This window comes from Phyllosticta citriasiana (assembly GCF_038021145.1).
Source record: "Phyllosticta citriasiana strain CBS 120426 chromosome Unknown IWZ02scaffold_6, whole genome shotgun sequence".
NCBI classification, from domain to species: Eukaryota; Fungi; Ascomycota; class Dothideomycetes; order Botryosphaeriales; family Phyllostictaceae; genus Phyllosticta; species Phyllosticta citriasiana.
In genome coordinates this window covers 121,135-137,505 of record NW_027117283.1, presented here as the reverse complement: position 1 = coordinate 137,505, position 16,371 = coordinate 121,135, and the positions used below count along the sequence as shown (strand labels likewise).

Below are 16,371 nucleotides of genomic sequence, written 5' to 3'. Positions count from 1 at the left end.
GTTGGCCGCCGTCGTATTTTTTATTTTTTTTTATTTTTATTTTTATTTTTATTTTTTTTTTTCCTGATTGATTTTCTTCGCCCTGCGCCTTGAGACATTGGGAGCTCGGCATTCGGATCGGGGGTGCAGCGGGTAGAGTAGCCGAGTTGTTAACGACGTCCGTCTGTGGTGGTCCAGTCCAGGTCGGTAGAGAGAGAGAGAGAGAGAGAGAGAGACTCCAGGTCGACTCGACTGCCCCTGCCCCTGCCCCTGCCAAGCGCCAAGGCTGCCGGCCCGAAACCCACAGCGACCGACCGCTTCCTCCCTACATACATGTACTTACTCCACCTTTCGACATGACCAACCACTCTTGCCGCCATGGCCCATCTCTCGATTCTCATCAGGGCAACCAAATGTTCATCCCCTGCCCCTCTCCATAGGTATTCAGGGACTGATCGGCTTCTGCCGGCCCTCGACTCACGTAGTCTTGGAATGCGGCTCCTGCCGTTGCACCGCTTGAAGCATCTGGGGAAACAAACCTGTCACAAGTCTAGCCTTTGCCGGACAAACACATTCTCATGTCGACCATGTCCATTGACGTCTCTTGAAGATTCGCTTCTCCGCAAAGATTGCTCGTGTCCCGGCCTCTTCTCATTGGTCACGTGTTTAGCAGTGCCCGCCAGTCCCTTCACCACCGGCAGACAGCGGTCCTCTGTGGAAAGCCATCGATTCGAGATGCCGAGGTTGCGGTTGCTACTCAATGGCTTGGTTTCTGACCTCAATCAATTCGTCGACAGGTGTTGGGAATTGGTGTCCCAGCGATTGGACCATTCTCAACTTGCCATAAGCTGGCGCCCAGCACTCAACGACCGTGGCCAGGACATATAACGGCCGTAGGTAGGCCCGTCAATTGCGCATTCACGGCCAATGTGCACCTGGGAGACGACTAAATGGCCCATATACGTTCAGATGATTGCACCGATGGCGTGACCCGAAAATGGTTGGGACAGTATGGCCTGACCTCAGCCCTGTAGCCATTGCCTCAGCCCAGACGCACCCCGGATTTTTAGCCAGCGTCCTGCCCGCCCATCCCGTGGTGTCCATTTATATGTCCTTGGAAGTACTCTGACCTAGGAGGAGAAGCCCGTCTCTCCATTTCCAACATGGCACGCCCACACGTTTCCGACTCTCCAATCACATTGCGGAATTGGTTCCAGCACGTCAATTGGTTGAACGTCTTTCTCACCGTCGGCATCCCTCTCTCGGGCTGTCTCGCCGCCTTTTACGTTCCGCTCTACTGGAAGACTGCCGTTTGGGCCTTTGTCTTTTGTGCGTCTTCAAGCTGATTCATTCTGCAAGTGCTGACTCTCTGTAGACTTCTTCACTGGCCTATGTATGCACCACATTAACCCAACCAAGACCTGACTAATTCCTCCAGCCATCACTGCTGGTTACCACAGACTCTGGTCTCACACTTCGTACACGGCAACACTTCCACTCCGCATATTCTTGGCCGCGTTTGGCGCTGGTGCAGTTGAAGGCTCGATAAGATGGTGGTCCCGGGACCATCGCGCGCACCACCGCTACACGGACACCGAAAAGGATCCCTATTCGGTCAAGAAGGGATTGTGGTACAGCCATGTAAGCCTCTTGTCGACTTACGACGTCACGACTTACTTTTAAAGATGGGCTGGATCTTGATGAAGCAAAATCCAAAACGCATCGGCCGCACCGACATTTCCGATCTCAACGAGGACCCAGTTGTCGTCTTCCAGCATAGGCACTACGTCAAGTGCGCGCTTTTCATGGGAATCGCCTTTCCTTCGCTCGTCTCGGGCTTGCTTTGGAACGACTGGATTGGCGGTCTCGTGTATGCCGGCATCTTGCGCATCTTCTTCGTCCAACAGGCCACCTTTTGCATCAACAGCTTGGCCCATTGGATTGGCGAGCAGCCATTTGACGACAAGAATAGCCCTCGCGATCACTGGATCACTGCGCTGGCAACGTTGGGAGAGGGCTACCACAACTTTCATCACGAGTTTCCCAGTGACTACAGGAACGCCATTGGTCAGTAATCTCTCTTTTGCCGTTGATCTCAAACTAACATCAAGCAGAGTGGTGGCAATATGATCCGACAAAGGTACCATCCGTCAAGACTTGGGTCTAAACAAAGCTGACAATATCAGTGGTTCATCTGGGCCTGGAAGCAAGTCAATTTGGCCTACGATCTCAAGCAGTTCCGTCAGTATAGACCTGGATTCTTTATTCGTCAGCTAACTTTCGTAGGTGCCAACGAAATCGAAAAGGGCCGCCTCCAAATGTCCCAAAAGAAGCTCGACCGTGCACGCGCCACCCTCGACTGGGGCATCCCGCTCGATCAGCTGCCCGTCATTTCTTGGGACGAATATGTCGAGAAGAGCTCCATCAACGCCGAACATGGCCAGAAACGCGCATGGATCCTCGTCGCTGGTGTCATTCACGACGTGATCGATTTCATCTCTGAGCACCCTGGCGGCAGGGCTTTGATCAAGAGCTACGTGGGCAAAGATGCAACGGCGGCTTTTAACGGTGGCGTGTACGAGCATAGCAACGCGGCTCACAATCTCCTCAGCACCATGCGCGTGGGGATCGTGAAGGGAGGCATGGAGGTCGAGATTTGGAAGAGGGAGGCTGGAGTGGAAGCCCGCGAGGCCAAGGGAGACGAGATGGCGCGAGCCCAGGAGCAGGTGACGAGAGTGAGGGCGAGGAATTGAGGAGACGGGCTTTTGAGGTACGCATTGTCCATTTGCGGCACCTTGCCAAAGATTGCTTTGTCGCTTCTTAACACTGGCAGTAGAGAAATCGCTGACGTGAATAGCTGGTAGCCGAGGAATTGCCCTTCTCGTCGACTGATGGAAATCCTTTGTCCACAACCATCTTTGTCAATGTTCATACGCCTTCTTTCATCCATAATCCCTTGACAACACTTGACCTCGAATCTTTGAAGTGCGCGATATGGACACTCGACACACAATTTTCTGCAACACTGACAAGCAGACCGTTGAAAGCGCGCAATCCGACCCACGGCAGCCATGGATCCCGAAACGGATGTCGAAATGACGGGCGCAAGTGTGGTGGACCAGAATGCATACATGGGAGATGCGCCAGTACGTCCCCAGCATTCGAGACCCGCTCGACCATCCCAAATCCCAAGCGATGTAAGAAACTGGCCGTCATTCGAAACCATTGGCGCAGACAACGCGGCAGGCCAGAGAGCGTTCAGGGAGGATTTCAACGCCATGTTTTCACCTGGCCTTCCCTCACAAGCACGATCCACTCCAGTCAGGAGAGGTCACAGGGTGGATTGGAACGGGTACATGAGAGGTGCACATGCTGCTCGTCTCATCAATCACCCGGGAGCGCAGTTCACTCCCATCAATGCAGACAACAGGGTGAATCAGGACGTGTCCATGAGAGATGCCAACGCCACCATCTCCGCCTACAATCACCAAGGAGCGAAATTCACCCCAATCAACGCAGGCAACCGGGTGACTCAGGACACGTCCATGAGAGATCCTAACGCTACTAATCCCACTTACAATCACCAAGAAGTGCAATCCATCGCCATGGACGATGCTGATGAACCGCTAGAATTCGTTGAAAATTATTTTGTCGAAGCACAAACGCCAGAGGAGTATAATGTTCACGACTCAATCTTGGAAAAGTACGATATGAGGAATAGAGAATTGATCGGACAGGGCGGCGAAGGCACGGTTTACCTAACGCGCGAGCACGAGACGAACAAGGTCGTCGCACTCAAATACCTCGTGCACAAGGCCTACCCCACGACGAGACGACCGCCAAACGAGATTGAGCGGCTGGAGAGCATCGGGCTGGGGCCCTCCAGCGGTAGGAAGCACCAGAACATCCTGACGATCCTGGAATGGTTCCCGCCGGTCGGTAGGGACCAGATGACCTGCGCGTACGGCATGGAGTTTTGTACGCTCGACGATGTAGAAAAGTTCACCTGGGCGCACTTCCATACTCCGCAGAACGAATACAAGCGGCCGCACGAGGCACTGCTGCGCTCGCTGTACATTGACATGCTGCAAGGGCTTGAGTTCCTACATTCAACGACGACGGCGGAGGGCGCGCCCAAACCGGCTCTCATCCACGGCGACATCAAGCCAGCCAACGTCCTCTTGACGGCCAACCACGACTTACCAGGACACTGGGCATACGCGCTCCCAACGGCCAAACTAGCCGACTTCGGCGGCGCTACCGAGATACCGGTCCTCGAGACCGTAGCCGACTGGAGCAAATGGAGTCAGCCGGGGCGAGCCAAAAAGATCCGCCAGGTGTTGACGCCCAGCTGGGCGCCGCCGCAGGCCATGCCGGGCGACGGCAGCCTCAGATTCGACGCGTACTCGCTGCTCGAGCGCCTGCGCCCCAGCACCGATGTCTACAGCGTGGCGGCCACTGTCGGCTTCGTCGCGACGGGCCTGTCCGCCCGCGAGGGCGGCGGATACGAGCCCGGCAACACGGACATTTTGTACTGGGACAAGGCGCGCGCCAGGGGCGACAAGTGGTGGAAGCGCAACGTCAGTCTGGTCGCGCGCAACGAGCTCTTGCCCCCCGCGGAGAGGCTTCCTGATGGCGCGAGTGCGCGGCAGAGGCGCCGGGCGTGGCCATCTGCTCGTGCCAAGAATCTCACGACTCACCCGTATATGTGGCCGGAAAAGGAGTATAGTTTGCTGTTTGAGATGGCGTTGAATAGGGGCTTTGAGCCGGATGTCACCAAGAGGGCGGATGTGCGCACTTTGCTGACATGGCTGAGGCGTGGGTTTGAGGGATACTTGCGCGAGTTGATTCATGGCGAGGGCGATGTCGGGGTTGAGACGTGAGCGTTGTGCTGTGGTGTAGTGTGGGCTGGTTGGTCAGTTCTTTGTTTGCCTTGTAGTTGTTGGAGTTTCGCTGTTTGCGTTGTAGATGGCTGATTCTGGCAATTTCCCCTCCTTTGTCTGCACTCGTTCTCTCAACCTCTATCATCTACTGTGATTCCACGTCAACAAATATCTACTACGTCCTTGAAAAATGCGCATTCAACAGACAGAGTGGTCTTCGCCTACGAGAACGCAATCAAGCAACTCAACTAGCAGAGCACAACTTCCGCGCCCATAGGTGGGCCTTGGAACTGAGGTCTAGAGTTGAACGCCAAGCAGTCCGATCAAGCTGGAAAAAAAAAGAAGAAGTGCCTCGGAGAAACTCGCAAGGGCTACCTTCAAGCCACATTTTCCGCGCAGTGTCTAGTGGACAGAGCCAAACTCAACGGTGCGACTCACCCCTGAAATCGACGTCCGCTATCCTGCAGCATTTTGACATCTTGCTGCGCAGCACCAGAAGTGACCAAAGATGGTCTGCATGGCGCATGGTAGGGACTCTGCGCAGCCATGGAAGTCTTCCAACGCAAAAGTTCCTGCCACAAGTAGTCTTTTTATGGTGGTGTGCTAATTGCCAGAGCAGTCTCGCCCTGAATGTAAGCTTGCAGAAGCGTGTCACAGCTCCAGAGGCCAGTCACTCACTCGCAACTCGAACGACGACGATTTTTATACCGAAGATGCGGCGAAAGGACCACGCGCCATCTACGGTACGGCGGCATGGGTCCTGTGCTCGTCAAGTGTGACCATCCATAATCTATATATCCCAGTCCAAGTAACAGTCATCATAATCCAACAACATCGCGCCTCACCACTTCCCCTCACTTCCCCTCCCGCTCCTCCTCCGTTCCTCGCGCCTCAGCGCAAAGCATAAGCGCAAATAGAAAATCAAACGAACAAATAAACACAGCCAAGCAGTGATAATTGTCCTTAGACCTGTACCGCATGGCAGTCATCCAGTTTATCTGAATACCGCCATGCTACTGACTGCCGGATGTTAGTTGGAAGGCGAAACTCAGCGGTAAGAGTGGGAGTGGAGGGTTTTATACTCGCGCCGTCGATACAATGGGTCGCCAAGTGCTTGGAGGAGTCGGATGACGGGTAGGCGGTTGCCGTGTGCGTGTGATTCCTTGCGATTCCTTGTGATGTGAGTGAGCAGGTGTGCGTGGGCGGTGGGGCTTGTGATGGGTGTGCTGGTGCATGTGGAGGAGGGTACGGGGCATTTAGACCCGCTTCTCTCAGCAGACGATATTCTTTGCCGTGATTGACGTTTAACAAAAGTCTCCGTGTCCGTCTTCTGCCCAGACCTTCAAAAATCTGTCGCTTGTGTGGGCGCTGGTTGGTGGGGCTTTCATCGATTGGACGACCCTCGCGGCAAAAAAAAAAAAAAAAAAAAAAAAAAAAGAGGTTGAGTGGTGGGGATGGATAAGCATCATAGTGCAATGCTTGTCCCAATCGTTGATGCATCGGGCCGGAGGACATGTGTTCAGGGGCTGAAAATAGCAGCAGTGCGCTACGAGCCAAACATCTCAATAGCAGTGCCGCGCATCACGACGATCGAAGAAGGAGAGCAGCAAAGTAGTTGATTACGCTTGAATCCAGGGTATCATCAATTACTATACGCTGATTTTCGCCGTTGCCCAAACATCAACACAACATGAAGCGTCTTCATCTTACAGACCGCAATGCTCGGCGATGCTTTGCAGCTTCTCTCTCTCTCTCTCTCTCTCTCTTTCTCTCACCCCCCGCGCTTCTACGTCGACCCCGAGTTGTCTGCGCACGAAAATGCCGAGCCTGATGCTTGTTAGTTGTCGCTCAGGGGGCGTCCAGGGGGAAGTCGACATACCAATCTTGCCATTATTATACTCGTCGATGATTTGCTGAATAGTGCCATACGCGCCGCCAACGAGGACAAACACGCCCAGCAGGATCAAAAGCCAGTGGAACCAGTACGCGACCTGCTGGCCCGCAGTCCCCTTGCGCCAGCTGCCGTAGTCGTACAGCCACAGCCAGCCGGGCAGCGTCATGGCGAGCGGCGCAAAGCAGATGGAGCCGGCCAGCGCCAGGATGTTGTTGAAGATGGGCACGCCCTGCGAGATGATGAACGAGACGGCGCCGAGGACGACGTTGCAGCCCAGCCACGTGGTCCAGTGCACGACGGTGCCGTGCTGCAAGTGGCGACTGTCGCGCAGGATGCGGACGAAGACGTACTTGGCGGCGACGTGCAGATACAGGCACGCCGACACGATGAGGCCGACCATGCCGACGCCGTAGGCCGCCTTCTTGACCGTCTGCCCTGCCGACCCCAGCGACGGCGACGCCACCCACTGCCCGCACCAGCGGTACACGACGAGCGAGAAGGTCAGGTACGCCGCCGTCACGAAGCCCATGCACGTGTACAGCGCCTTCTTGTAGTCGCGCGGGTTGCGCATCTCCGAGATGACGGGCAGGAAGGCCGACGTACCTGCCGACGAGACGAAGATGTTGACGGCCGCCGTCACGCCCGCCACGAACGTCGGGTGCGCGATGGCAACGTAGTCCAGCTCGAAGGGCCCCGTTTGCGGCGCCGCCGCCGGCCGGTCCCGCGTCGTGACGGCCACGACGACGATGAGGACGGCCACGAAGATGCTCGTGAAGCCGGCCCACGTGAGCCAGGAGACTTGCTCGAATTTGCGAACGGATGCTGCGGCGATGACGACGACTGTCGCGACAAAGGCGAACCATACGGTGCAGGCGCCATGCTCGGAGAGGGCGTTGATGCCCGTTGCGACGCCAATGATGCCGGAGCTGGTGCAGAGGATGTATCTGATGCGAAGTCAGCAGTGGCCGCGAGAGACGAGACAAAGACTGACGCAATGATGAACATGACGCCAGTGAGCTCGCGGAGAGCCACACCGCCGACATGCTCTGCCATGTCTGCTATCGAATGGCAGTGGGCGTGGTTGTTACGGAAGTTTCCCTGAATGACCGCTGTATACGTGTTGAGGACGCCGAACCCAATAACGCACAGTGCTCCTCCTACGGCTCCCAAATCATGCATGGCCAAAGGTATGCTCAAGACTCCAGTGGCGAATATGATCTTGAGAAAAATGACGGTAGCTTTGACCTGCAACGCGTCAGTGATTGATCTGGCAAGGGGCAGGCAACTCACCCATCCCACAGTGCGGAAGTCGACGCAATCCGCCGTCTTCTTGAACACCTCAAAGTCCTCCTGGTCCTGAGGCTTTTCATCGTAGATATACACCTTTGTATCCTCTACGCTGCCGTTAGCGTGGGACGGGGTGTTGGAGATGTCCAAAGAGCGCTTCTTCTCTTCTTCCATGACGGGAATGCAACACAGGTAAAATCGGAAATGCAGCAAACAGACTTAACGAGAAACAGAAAACATACCGTATTTAATGACGCTGCCGGGCACAGCCAGCGTGTTATCAAGACAAGAGATAGTCATGGCTGAAAGGCCAAGTGCGGTGCCGGGAACGATCAGGCCGTCTTCTCCCCACTCTTAGGCCTCATTTGACGAGTGATCTCTCGATGGGGGGAACAAGTGGACATGGAGGGTTCGGCGAAGCGCTATTCCAAGAGCCAATGCCTTGCCGTTTTGCCCTCTGTGCAATTTTTCTAATGAGCCACGGGCTTTTTCCGATTATGCCGCCGCCGCCATCGTCTGGGTACTTATGCCTTCGAACTAGCTTTCTTGCCAACGGCGTCCTGCCCCTGCAATGATGATGCTCACGCCTGTTCCCTGTCGCGCACATGCCATCCGTCCGCCATGCGATCTGCTGGCTGCCGTCGGGTCGCGTTGCGTTTCGTCGCCCCAGCCGTTGTTGCTGCAAGTCGATGATCGTCGACGTGATCAGCTTTCTTTCGCCAGAAGTCGGTGACAGAATTGGCCTCACAACACCGTCACATCCTCAGAGCCTCCAATCGCTCCCCACACGTCGTCTATCTCTTGTTGATTGCTGCACGCACGGCAGCTTACTCACCGCGCCGTAAGCACTCATGCCCTGATTTAAAGTTGCGCAACCCATGTCTCGCCAAAGCTTCGTCTTTCGTCCTTGCCTAGACCTTTCCTTTCTGCGTCATGCTCGCCACGAGGGTCGACGGAGGGTAGCGAGCGAGCGAAAGCGAGCAAGCCCGCGAGCACACAGCCTACCAACCAGCAGCGAGCCAGAGAGCTAATCAATGCCGAAACTGCAAGCAACATAGCTAGTAGCAGGCCACCCTTGCCCTGCCCTGCCTACCATTTCCCCCAGACAAACCCCAGAGTCAATACTCGCGCGCACCCGCCGCCGCCGCGTGCTGTGTACCGTACGGTACGGTAGGGCTAACAGCCAGGCAGACGGTCGCCTAACGAACGCCCGCAAACTCAATGCGCGCTGTGCCACGTGGTGGAGAAGCCAAACCAAGCCATTTAAACCCAACTCAAGGCAAGCAAGCGAGCAAGCACAAAGTCTGTCCGCCTGGGTGCAGTTCGTGCGTTCGTGCAGACGGGCGGGCGGCCAGACACGCGGGGCAACTCAACGTGTTGCTGTACGTACTTTTGCACCCGGTCACATATTCGGGTAGAGGACAGACAAGCGCGTGGCTGAGCTCGTCTTCTCCCTGCTGTTTTCGAATCGGTGAGCAGTCTTGGTTTCGGGATTCGAGCTGGCGGTGTGGTGACTGAGTAGAAACGAGACAACCATGGATGGGCTTGGTTGGATACGGTGGATAGGTAATCAAAAGGGTGAAGCGAAAGCGAGCGAGCGGAGTTGGGCGCGACTGCTACTGACGTCCTGACTGATTCGACAAACATGTGCCTGTGATGTAGGTGGAGTGAGAGTCAGGCCAGTCTCGCCCCGGCAAAAGGGGTAAGAAAATGATGAAGTGGTAAGCCTCGACGCGGTGTTCGTGCTGCTGCGGGAACGTGTTTCCTACGTGCGGCGACCCGGACGATGGTTCTTGTCCTGGAGAGAAGCTGCGATCGGTGGAGGGTGAACGGGTGAACGGGTGAATGTCGATTGCGTGTTCTAGAATACGAACGCTGCCTGTCAGTCTGTTTGTATACTTACATGTACCTACAAAATGTTTGGCCCGTGAAAACAATTCCCATCTACACCCGGTTGTCCTCTACCCTGGCGTTCTCCCCGTCCACACATCGCCAGCCCAGAAATCGCACTGCTTCTTCGGCGCCAAACCATCCGTCTCCACCGTCTCCTCCTCATACCCCAAATCCAGCACCTTGAGCCCGTCATCCATGACCTCCGTCGGCGGCACCTCCTTCATGCCCTTCCGCCTCCACCGGTTCGGATCCGCATCGCGCGCAAAACTGGCAATGAGGCTCTGAACCTTGGCCGAGATGCCGCGGTGCAGCGGTTTGCTGAAGTCGACGTCGACGTCGACCGACAGCGCCGGCTTTACGTCCAGGTGCAGCGCGGCGCTGAAGTCGAGCTTCTTGTGGAATGAGATGCCGGCGCGCAGCCAATTGATGAACGTGTCTTGCCCGTGCACGGCCGGCAGCGCCGAGAGCCGGTAGACGTGGACGGAGCCGCCGTTTTGCGTATACGCGGCCGCCATGGCGCGCACGTTGCAGTTGATGGCGAAGTGCGCGATGAGGTGCGAGGTGCGCTGGAAGGCGGACTGGCCTGGTTTGTCCGGGTACAGCGCGTTGAGCTGGTCTTTGCCGGACGCCGTCAGGTTGGGGAAGGTCGAGGCGACGAGGTTGTCAAAGTCCTTGTCCGACTTCACGCTCGGGACGAAGATGAGACCTTCGTTTTGTTGGTGTGAGATTAGCAGCGGGATGCCCTTCGCAAAGTTGCCCTTGCGCAGCTCGTTCAGGGGGAGGTCGCGGATGAAGGTGTTGTCGATGGCTGGGCCGAAGCCGAATTGGCCGACGGGTGCGTTCAGTACCGTGTCTTGATTTGCTTTCTGGAGAGCGTCGATGGGCACTTTGCGGAGGCATTCGAAGCCTTTGCCTCTGCACTGCACTTTGTCTGCAAAGTTTTGAAACGAAGTCTCCATGCTCGTTTCGTCATAGATGGGCAAGAAGGCCGGACTGTTTAGGATGGCCCGCTGGAAGAGTGGATTCGATTTGCCCCCTTCGGCTATCACGTGGAACATGATGGAGCTGGCTCCTGACGACAGTCCCAAGGGACAGACTTTGTTCTTGTCGCCACCGACTAGGTAAATGTAGTCTTGAATCCATTGAAGAACAGCCCTTTGGTCGTGCAAGCCCAAGTTCGAAGTGGCTTCTTTTTCGACTGTTGGTCCGGCCAAAAAACCAAAAGCACCAAGCTAGAAAATCAGCATCTATTGGTATTTAGCTGGAATAACTTACTCGGTGGTTGCCAGCGACATATATCAAGTTGTTGTCCGAATTCTCAAGCCACAGTCCAGTGTCGTATCTTTTCGTGTCAGTTGCGTCTCTGACGCATTCAGCAGACTTACAAGAACCAGTCTTTAGATCCAAAGACTATAACACGTGAGTATATCACTCGTCAAGTAATTGTAAAAACTCACCATATCCACCAGCATAGATAAAATTCAAAACAGGCAAGTCCTTGACTTCCCCCCTTACGGCCTTGCCCGGAATCCAAACGTCTAGAAACAGGCAGTCCTCCGAAGCCGGCTGCTGGTTCTCAAAGTACCATGAAAGGACTACTCAAATCAACATCAACACTCCGCTTGATTGCAAGACACACACAGTTGCTAGTCTGCGCCTGGTGGCACTGCGAACCCACGCTTCCATCCTGCAACTTGGTCTCCTTGGGCGGCGGTTGCGGCTTCTGCCATCGCAAGCCCCCTATCGGTGCGGCGGCAAACCTGACATTGGCAAAATGGTAGTACTGCAGTCAAGCGTGAGCAACGGCGGTAGACGACAAGAGACACAAACGCACATCTTTGTCCTTATTGTACGACTTGGCGCGATAGGAGGCGTATGGCAGGGTGAGGATGGGCAAGGCGTCTGCGACGCCGGTCCCACCTGGGAAAGATATGCCCGGCGGAGGCGTGGCGGCCAGAGCGGCCGTGGCGGCGAACAGGAGATGCACGAGAGACCAGAAAGACATGATGAACGTGTTTGAAATAAATAAGAGCAACTGAAAGCAGAAACGACTTTTCAGAAAGGAGATGGAGCGTCTTGTAATGCCTTTGGCGACTTCTGGCGCCCATTTCCATTCTCGCCAGCTGCAATAGTCGTCGAGGTGTATGTGTTCATTTACCACAGCCACATGTTGAGCACTGGTGGCTGTGGTCAATCGGCCATGGTTGTTTTATTTCTGTCGATGATGACAAGGTTTGCCCCAGCTGGGGTTTACGAGAGATTGACCATGGTAAGTAACGAAACTGCGGCAAAGATGGTTGAGTGGCTTGCTGTGAAGCTGTGGCGTTAATGGGAGCGATGATGTGCAAATTCAAAGAGGACGATGTCTTACCGCGCTCTACCAAACAGACGTGGTAACGGGGAGGTACTAAATTTGGAAGGCGATTTTGCTTCCATCCCTGACCTTGTTGGCTCAGGTACTCCCGCGGTGAGTCGTCGGAGCTTTCAAGGCCAATTTGCCATGAGTCTTGTTTTCCGGGACTTTTGCCAAAGAACCTCTGTGATTTGCAGCCTCATCAGGAGCCATGGAAGTTTTTGTCTCTGGGATGCACCATCCGCTCACGTGACTTGCACGAATCCGCCTCACTGTTGATGGTAGGTTTATTTTGTTTTCGCTGCGCAGACGTCACAGCGGTGAGTCGCGATGATAGACGAGCCCTAACGCTGGAAAGCAGCATTGGTGTTTCAAGGCCTTGCAGTGGTTCAACAGACCATGTCCTAGGGAGGGAGGGACTGGATTTGCGTCGCGATGGCGTTGGATTGTCGCCCTGTAGCGCCCGAGCTGCCTCGGCTTGTCCCAAGCTCTTTCTGGACCCTTCTGATACGAACAGCAAATCAAGAGGACCGAGTGACGAGAACGGGCATTGAAGGAAGAACGGCGAAAACCATCCCAGCGTCGTGCGAAGAGTGCAAAGGCCAACGAGGAAAAAGGTTATCTCAACAACGGGGAGAAGATCGATCTCGGGCGATGTGCGAGCAAAACCCCATCAACAACAAAAAGGAAGCAATGTCGAGATCAGTTGTTCTGCAGTTGTTGTCCAGGGGTGGCGGGGCCAGCAGGCGGAGCAGGCTCGCTGTGCGAATGGCATGATGTCCTCCCACTCTTCGACTCTGCCGCCGCTGCGGTGCGACGCGCACGGCTTGTTCGGCCAGCCGGGTGACGACGGCGCTCCGCCATCCTGGCAGCTTCAATAAAGCGACCTTTTTTATTCCCAGGGACTTGGGCCATGATTCGTTGTGTGATGGCGGCAGGCAGAGGAACTGCACTTCTTAACGGGCGATGCGGGCCCACAATGGGAGCCGGTCATTTCGGCCATCAACACCATGGACGACAGCGCGAGCGACACGACTAGCATCGCATCGAGTGTCTTCAATTACAGATTTGAAAATGGTCGACGCTATCACGCCTACAAGGATGGTTCGTACTGGGGCCCCAACGACGAAAAGGCGCAGGAGCATCTCGACGTTGCGCACCATTTGTGGTTGAGGACGCTGGACGACAGACTACATCTGGCGCCGCTTCCCAGCAGAGTGTCCAAAGTATTGGACATTGGGTGCGGGACAGGGCTCTGGGCAATGTACGTCTCGATCAATGTTTCGATGCAATCGACTCACCATTGCAGCGAATTTGCCGAACGCAATCCAACGGCAGAGGTCATTGGCACCGACCTGTCACCCACTCAGCCGACATATGTGCCCAGTAATTGCCGCTTTGAGCTCGACGATGCCAGCGACGAGTGGACGCATGCGCCCAACAGCTTCGACTTCATTCACATCCGCAGCCTCTTTGGATGCATTGCTTCATGGCCGACGCTGTATGCGCGCGCCCTGCGATGCCTAAAACCCGGCGGCTACATTGAGCACGTCGAAATGGCCCACGAATTCAAGTCTCCCGACGGCAGCATCCCCGCCGGCAGCGCCATGGCCAGCATGGCTGCTCTGAGCACGCGAGCCTGCGCCGTCATTGGCAAGCCCGGCGACGTCATCTACCGCATGAAGGGCTGGATGGGCCAGGCTGGCTTCAAGGACGTCAAGCAGGTCGAGTACGTGTGGCCCAACGGGCAGTGGCCGGCGGATCCCAAGCTGAAAGAAATTGGACGTTGGAGTAGGCTGCATTTGCTGCACGGGTCGGAGGACTGGACGTTGGCGTTGGCGACAAGGGCGCTGGGGTGGGAGGTTGAAAAGGCAAGGGCCTTTATCGACGAGCTGAGGGAGAATGTAAAGGATCCAAAGGTGCATGCGTACCACGACATGTATGTCTGTTATGCAAGAAAGCCAACGGATTAGATAATGTAGTCAATTCACGTGTTGACGGAGCATGAGCAAAGTCCGACGAGAATTGCGTCATTGGCGCAGCGCGGGACAACGACAATCACGACAAAACAACCTACTAGCACCTCGCTTTTGACTTTTGCTTGAGGGGCATCTTTCCCCACTGCTTGATGACGGCAGGTCGCCGATCGAATTGCAGCTCGAGAGGCATGGCTCGCGGCATCATAGCCCGCTCAAATGGCGAGATGTCGCTAGCCATGCAGGGTTCGAGACGTGGTAAATTAGACATCTGCCGCTGTTTAGTTTGCTCTCCCATCTAGTCCTCGTCACAATGGCCTCAAACGGTTCCAATGGCTCGGCCAATGGCCACTTTCCTGCCTCTGATCCGGCCGTGTATGAAAAGTATCGCTCGCAATGGGCCAAGCTGCCTCAGACGGACGACGAGTGGCTCTCTCGTGCGTCAGAGGTCAAGGAGGTGCTGAGGCAAGACGCCGTTCAGCGTGATTTGGAAAACAAGTCGCCTCGTGCGGAGGTCGCTTTGCTCAAGCACTCGGGCTTGCTCAAGGCACTTGGTCCCAAGCGCTACGGTGGAGGAGAGCAACCGTGGCACGTTGGATACAGGCTCATCCGCGAGGTTGCCCAGGGAGATGGGTGAGTGCTTCTGAAAGCTTCATGCAATGTCTGCTCACAGTGTTAGCTCCATCGGCATGCTGCTGGGTTACCATCTCTACTGGTCGGCCATAGCCAATCTCGTCGGGACCCCAGATCAAGCCGAAGCTCTGCAGGAATTCATCATTTCCAACAATCTCTTCCTGGGAGGCGCCGTCAACCCCCGAGACAATGACTTGAGCGTCAAGGATGACGGTGATACCCTCGTCTGGAATGGTTTCAAGAATTTCAACACTGGAGGAGTGGTGTCGGATCTGACCGTCTTCGAGGGCGTGCTCGAGGGGACCAAAGACAACATTTACACCGTTGTCAACACAAACCAGCCAGGCATCCAATTCGCCCATAACTGGGACAATGTTGGCCTGCGTCTGACCGAGTCCGGCAGCGTCAAGATTGAAAACGTCGTCATCCCATGGACGGATGCCCTTGGCTGGAACCCCCAAACAAAGCGGCGGATTCCACAAGTCCTGGACATTCCCTTTGTGTCTCTGTTGCTTCCCACGTTAGTCTTTCCCATGCTCTCCTCTTGCACGCGCCGCTATTCCGCCCCATTCTAGATGAGCTGAACGGTGCTAAGACTGCCTCGGCCACAGAATCCAACTCGTCTTTTGCAACTTTTACATTGGCATTGCGCAGGGCGCTCTGTCGACCGCCGCGGCGTACACTCGCCAGCACACGCGCCCGTGGCCCTACAGCGCCGACCCCAAGACGTCGGCCTTGGATGAGTTTTATATCCTCGAGCGATACGGCAATTTCCATGCTCACCTGGCAGCCGCCGCAGCCCTCGCTGACCGCGCCAATGCCGCAGCCACGCAGCTGTACGAGACATACAACTATCATCATGAGGGAGGTGACAATCGCGGGGCGCTGACGGCGCGGGAGCGCGGCGAGTTTGCGGAGACAGTGGCGGCTGTCAAGGTCGTCGCGACCGACACTGGCTTGAGGGTGACGAGCGGCATCTTCGAGGTGACGGGAAGCAAGGCCACGAGTCGCAAGTTCGGCTTTGATCGCTTTTGGAGGGATTTGCGGACGCACACGCTGCACGATCCGGTCGCGTACAAGAATCGCGAGCTGGGGAGGTTTGCGCTGTTGGGCGAGGTGCCGGAGCCGACGTGGTATACCTGAGGATGTTTTGTCAATGACAGTCGACAGATTGAGAATGTGGTAGTCTATGAATTCTTCCGTAGCGAACGATTGGAGTCTGGTTGTAGAGATCAAAAATAGCACACGACAGAGTTTGGTATAAAAAGCTCAGCCCTACAAGCGGACGGCGGAGGCGGGAGGCGGGAGTGGCTCTGCTTGGCAGCTATGAAACTACCTGCACACCTACGAGCACAACACTGCCCACCTGCTCCCCTCCCTATCCCAAGCCTCGCCACGCACCCTCTGTGATTGCTTCTTCTGCGTCTTCAATCAATCTTAGTATCCGTACTCCGCACCAACTGCTCCGCAAGT

General features: G+C 55.6%; 7 protein-coding genes across 7 annotated transcripts; 5 read left to right on the top strand and 2 right to left on the bottom strand.

Annotated features, from left to right (window-relative positions):
- The first annotated feature begins 148 nt into the window (after positions 1–148).
- IWZ02DRAFT_449924 (uncharacterized protein) lies at positions 149–1,062 on the top strand. Its single transcript, XM_066767433.1, has one exon. The coding sequence runs from the start codon at positions 358–360 to the stop codon at positions 865–867; it is 510 nt and encodes a 169-aa protein (XP_066622796.1). The 5' UTR covers positions 149–357; the 3' UTR covers positions 868–1,062.
- An 80-nt stretch (positions 1,063–1,142) lies between these two features.
- On the top strand, positions 1,143–2,732 carry IWZ02DRAFT_490034 (acyl-CoA desaturase; the record flags this gene model as incomplete). The annotated part of the gene is made up of 7 exons (XM_066769629.1): positions 1,143–1,308; positions 1,355–1,372; positions 1,418–1,620; positions 1,665–2,046; positions 2,094–2,119; positions 2,166–2,220; positions 2,266–2,732. The coding sequence occupies 7 exons, from the start codon at positions 1,143–1,145 to the stop codon at positions 2,730–2,732; spliced, it is 1,317 nt and encodes a 438-aa protein (XP_066622795.1).
- Positions 2,733–2,860: 128 nt separating this feature from the next.
- On the top strand, positions 2,861–5,073 carry IWZ02DRAFT_247270 (kinase-like domain-containing protein). The gene is made up of 2 exons (XM_066763132.1): positions 2,861–2,964; positions 3,027–5,073. The coding sequence occupies exon 2, from the start codon at positions 3,051–3,053 to the stop codon at positions 4,860–4,862; it is 1,812 nt and encodes a 603-aa protein (XP_066622794.1). The 5' UTR covers positions 2,861–2,964; positions 3,027–3,050; the 3' UTR covers positions 4,863–5,073.
- Positions 5,074–6,648: 1,575 nt separating this feature from the next.
- Positions 6,649–8,217, bottom strand: IWZ02DRAFT_376503 (transmembrane amino acid transporter protein-domain-containing protein; the record flags this gene model as incomplete). The annotated part of the gene is made up of 4 exons (XM_066764891.1): positions 6,649–6,689; positions 6,742–7,700; positions 7,748–8,001; positions 8,047–8,217. The coding sequence occupies 4 exons, from the start codon at positions 8,215–8,217 to the stop codon at positions 6,649–6,651; spliced, it is 1,425 nt and encodes a 474-aa protein (XP_066622793.1).
- Positions 8,218–9,938: 1,721 nt separating this feature from the next.
- On the bottom strand, positions 9,939–12,043 carry IWZ02DRAFT_247148 (Carboxylesterase). Its single transcript, XM_066763131.1, has 6 exons — positions 11,771–12,043; positions 11,578–11,719; positions 11,394–11,531; positions 11,322–11,346; positions 11,212–11,278; positions 9,939–11,168 (listed from the first exon to the last, which is right to left on the bottom strand). The coding sequence occupies exons 1-6, from the start codon at positions 11,939–11,941 to the stop codon at positions 10,005–10,007; spliced, it is 1,707 nt and encodes a 568-aa protein (XP_066622792.1). The 5' UTR covers positions 11,942–12,043; the 3' UTR covers positions 9,939–10,004.
- Positions 12,044–13,078: 1,035 nt separating this feature from the next.
- IWZ02DRAFT_449899 (S-adenosyl-L-methionine-dependent methyltransferase) lies at positions 13,079–14,310 on the top strand. Its single transcript, XM_066767432.1, has 2 exons — positions 13,079–13,553; positions 13,599–14,310. The coding sequence occupies exons 1-2, from the start codon at positions 13,300–13,302 to the stop codon at positions 14,260–14,262; spliced, it is 918 nt and encodes a 305-aa protein (XP_066622791.1). The 5' UTR covers positions 13,079–13,299; the 3' UTR covers positions 14,263–14,310.
- Positions 14,311–16,249, top strand: IWZ02DRAFT_449896 (thermophilic desulfurizing enzyme family protein). Its single transcript, XM_066767431.1, has 3 exons — positions 14,311–14,898; positions 14,945–15,418; positions 15,510–16,249. Exons 1-3 carry the CDS (start codon positions 14,579–14,581, stop codon positions 16,039–16,041), a joined length of 1,326 nt encoding a protein of 441 aa, XP_066622790.1. The 5' UTR covers positions 14,311–14,578; the 3' UTR covers positions 16,042–16,249.
- The last annotated feature ends 122 nt before the right edge of the window (positions 16,250–16,371 follow it).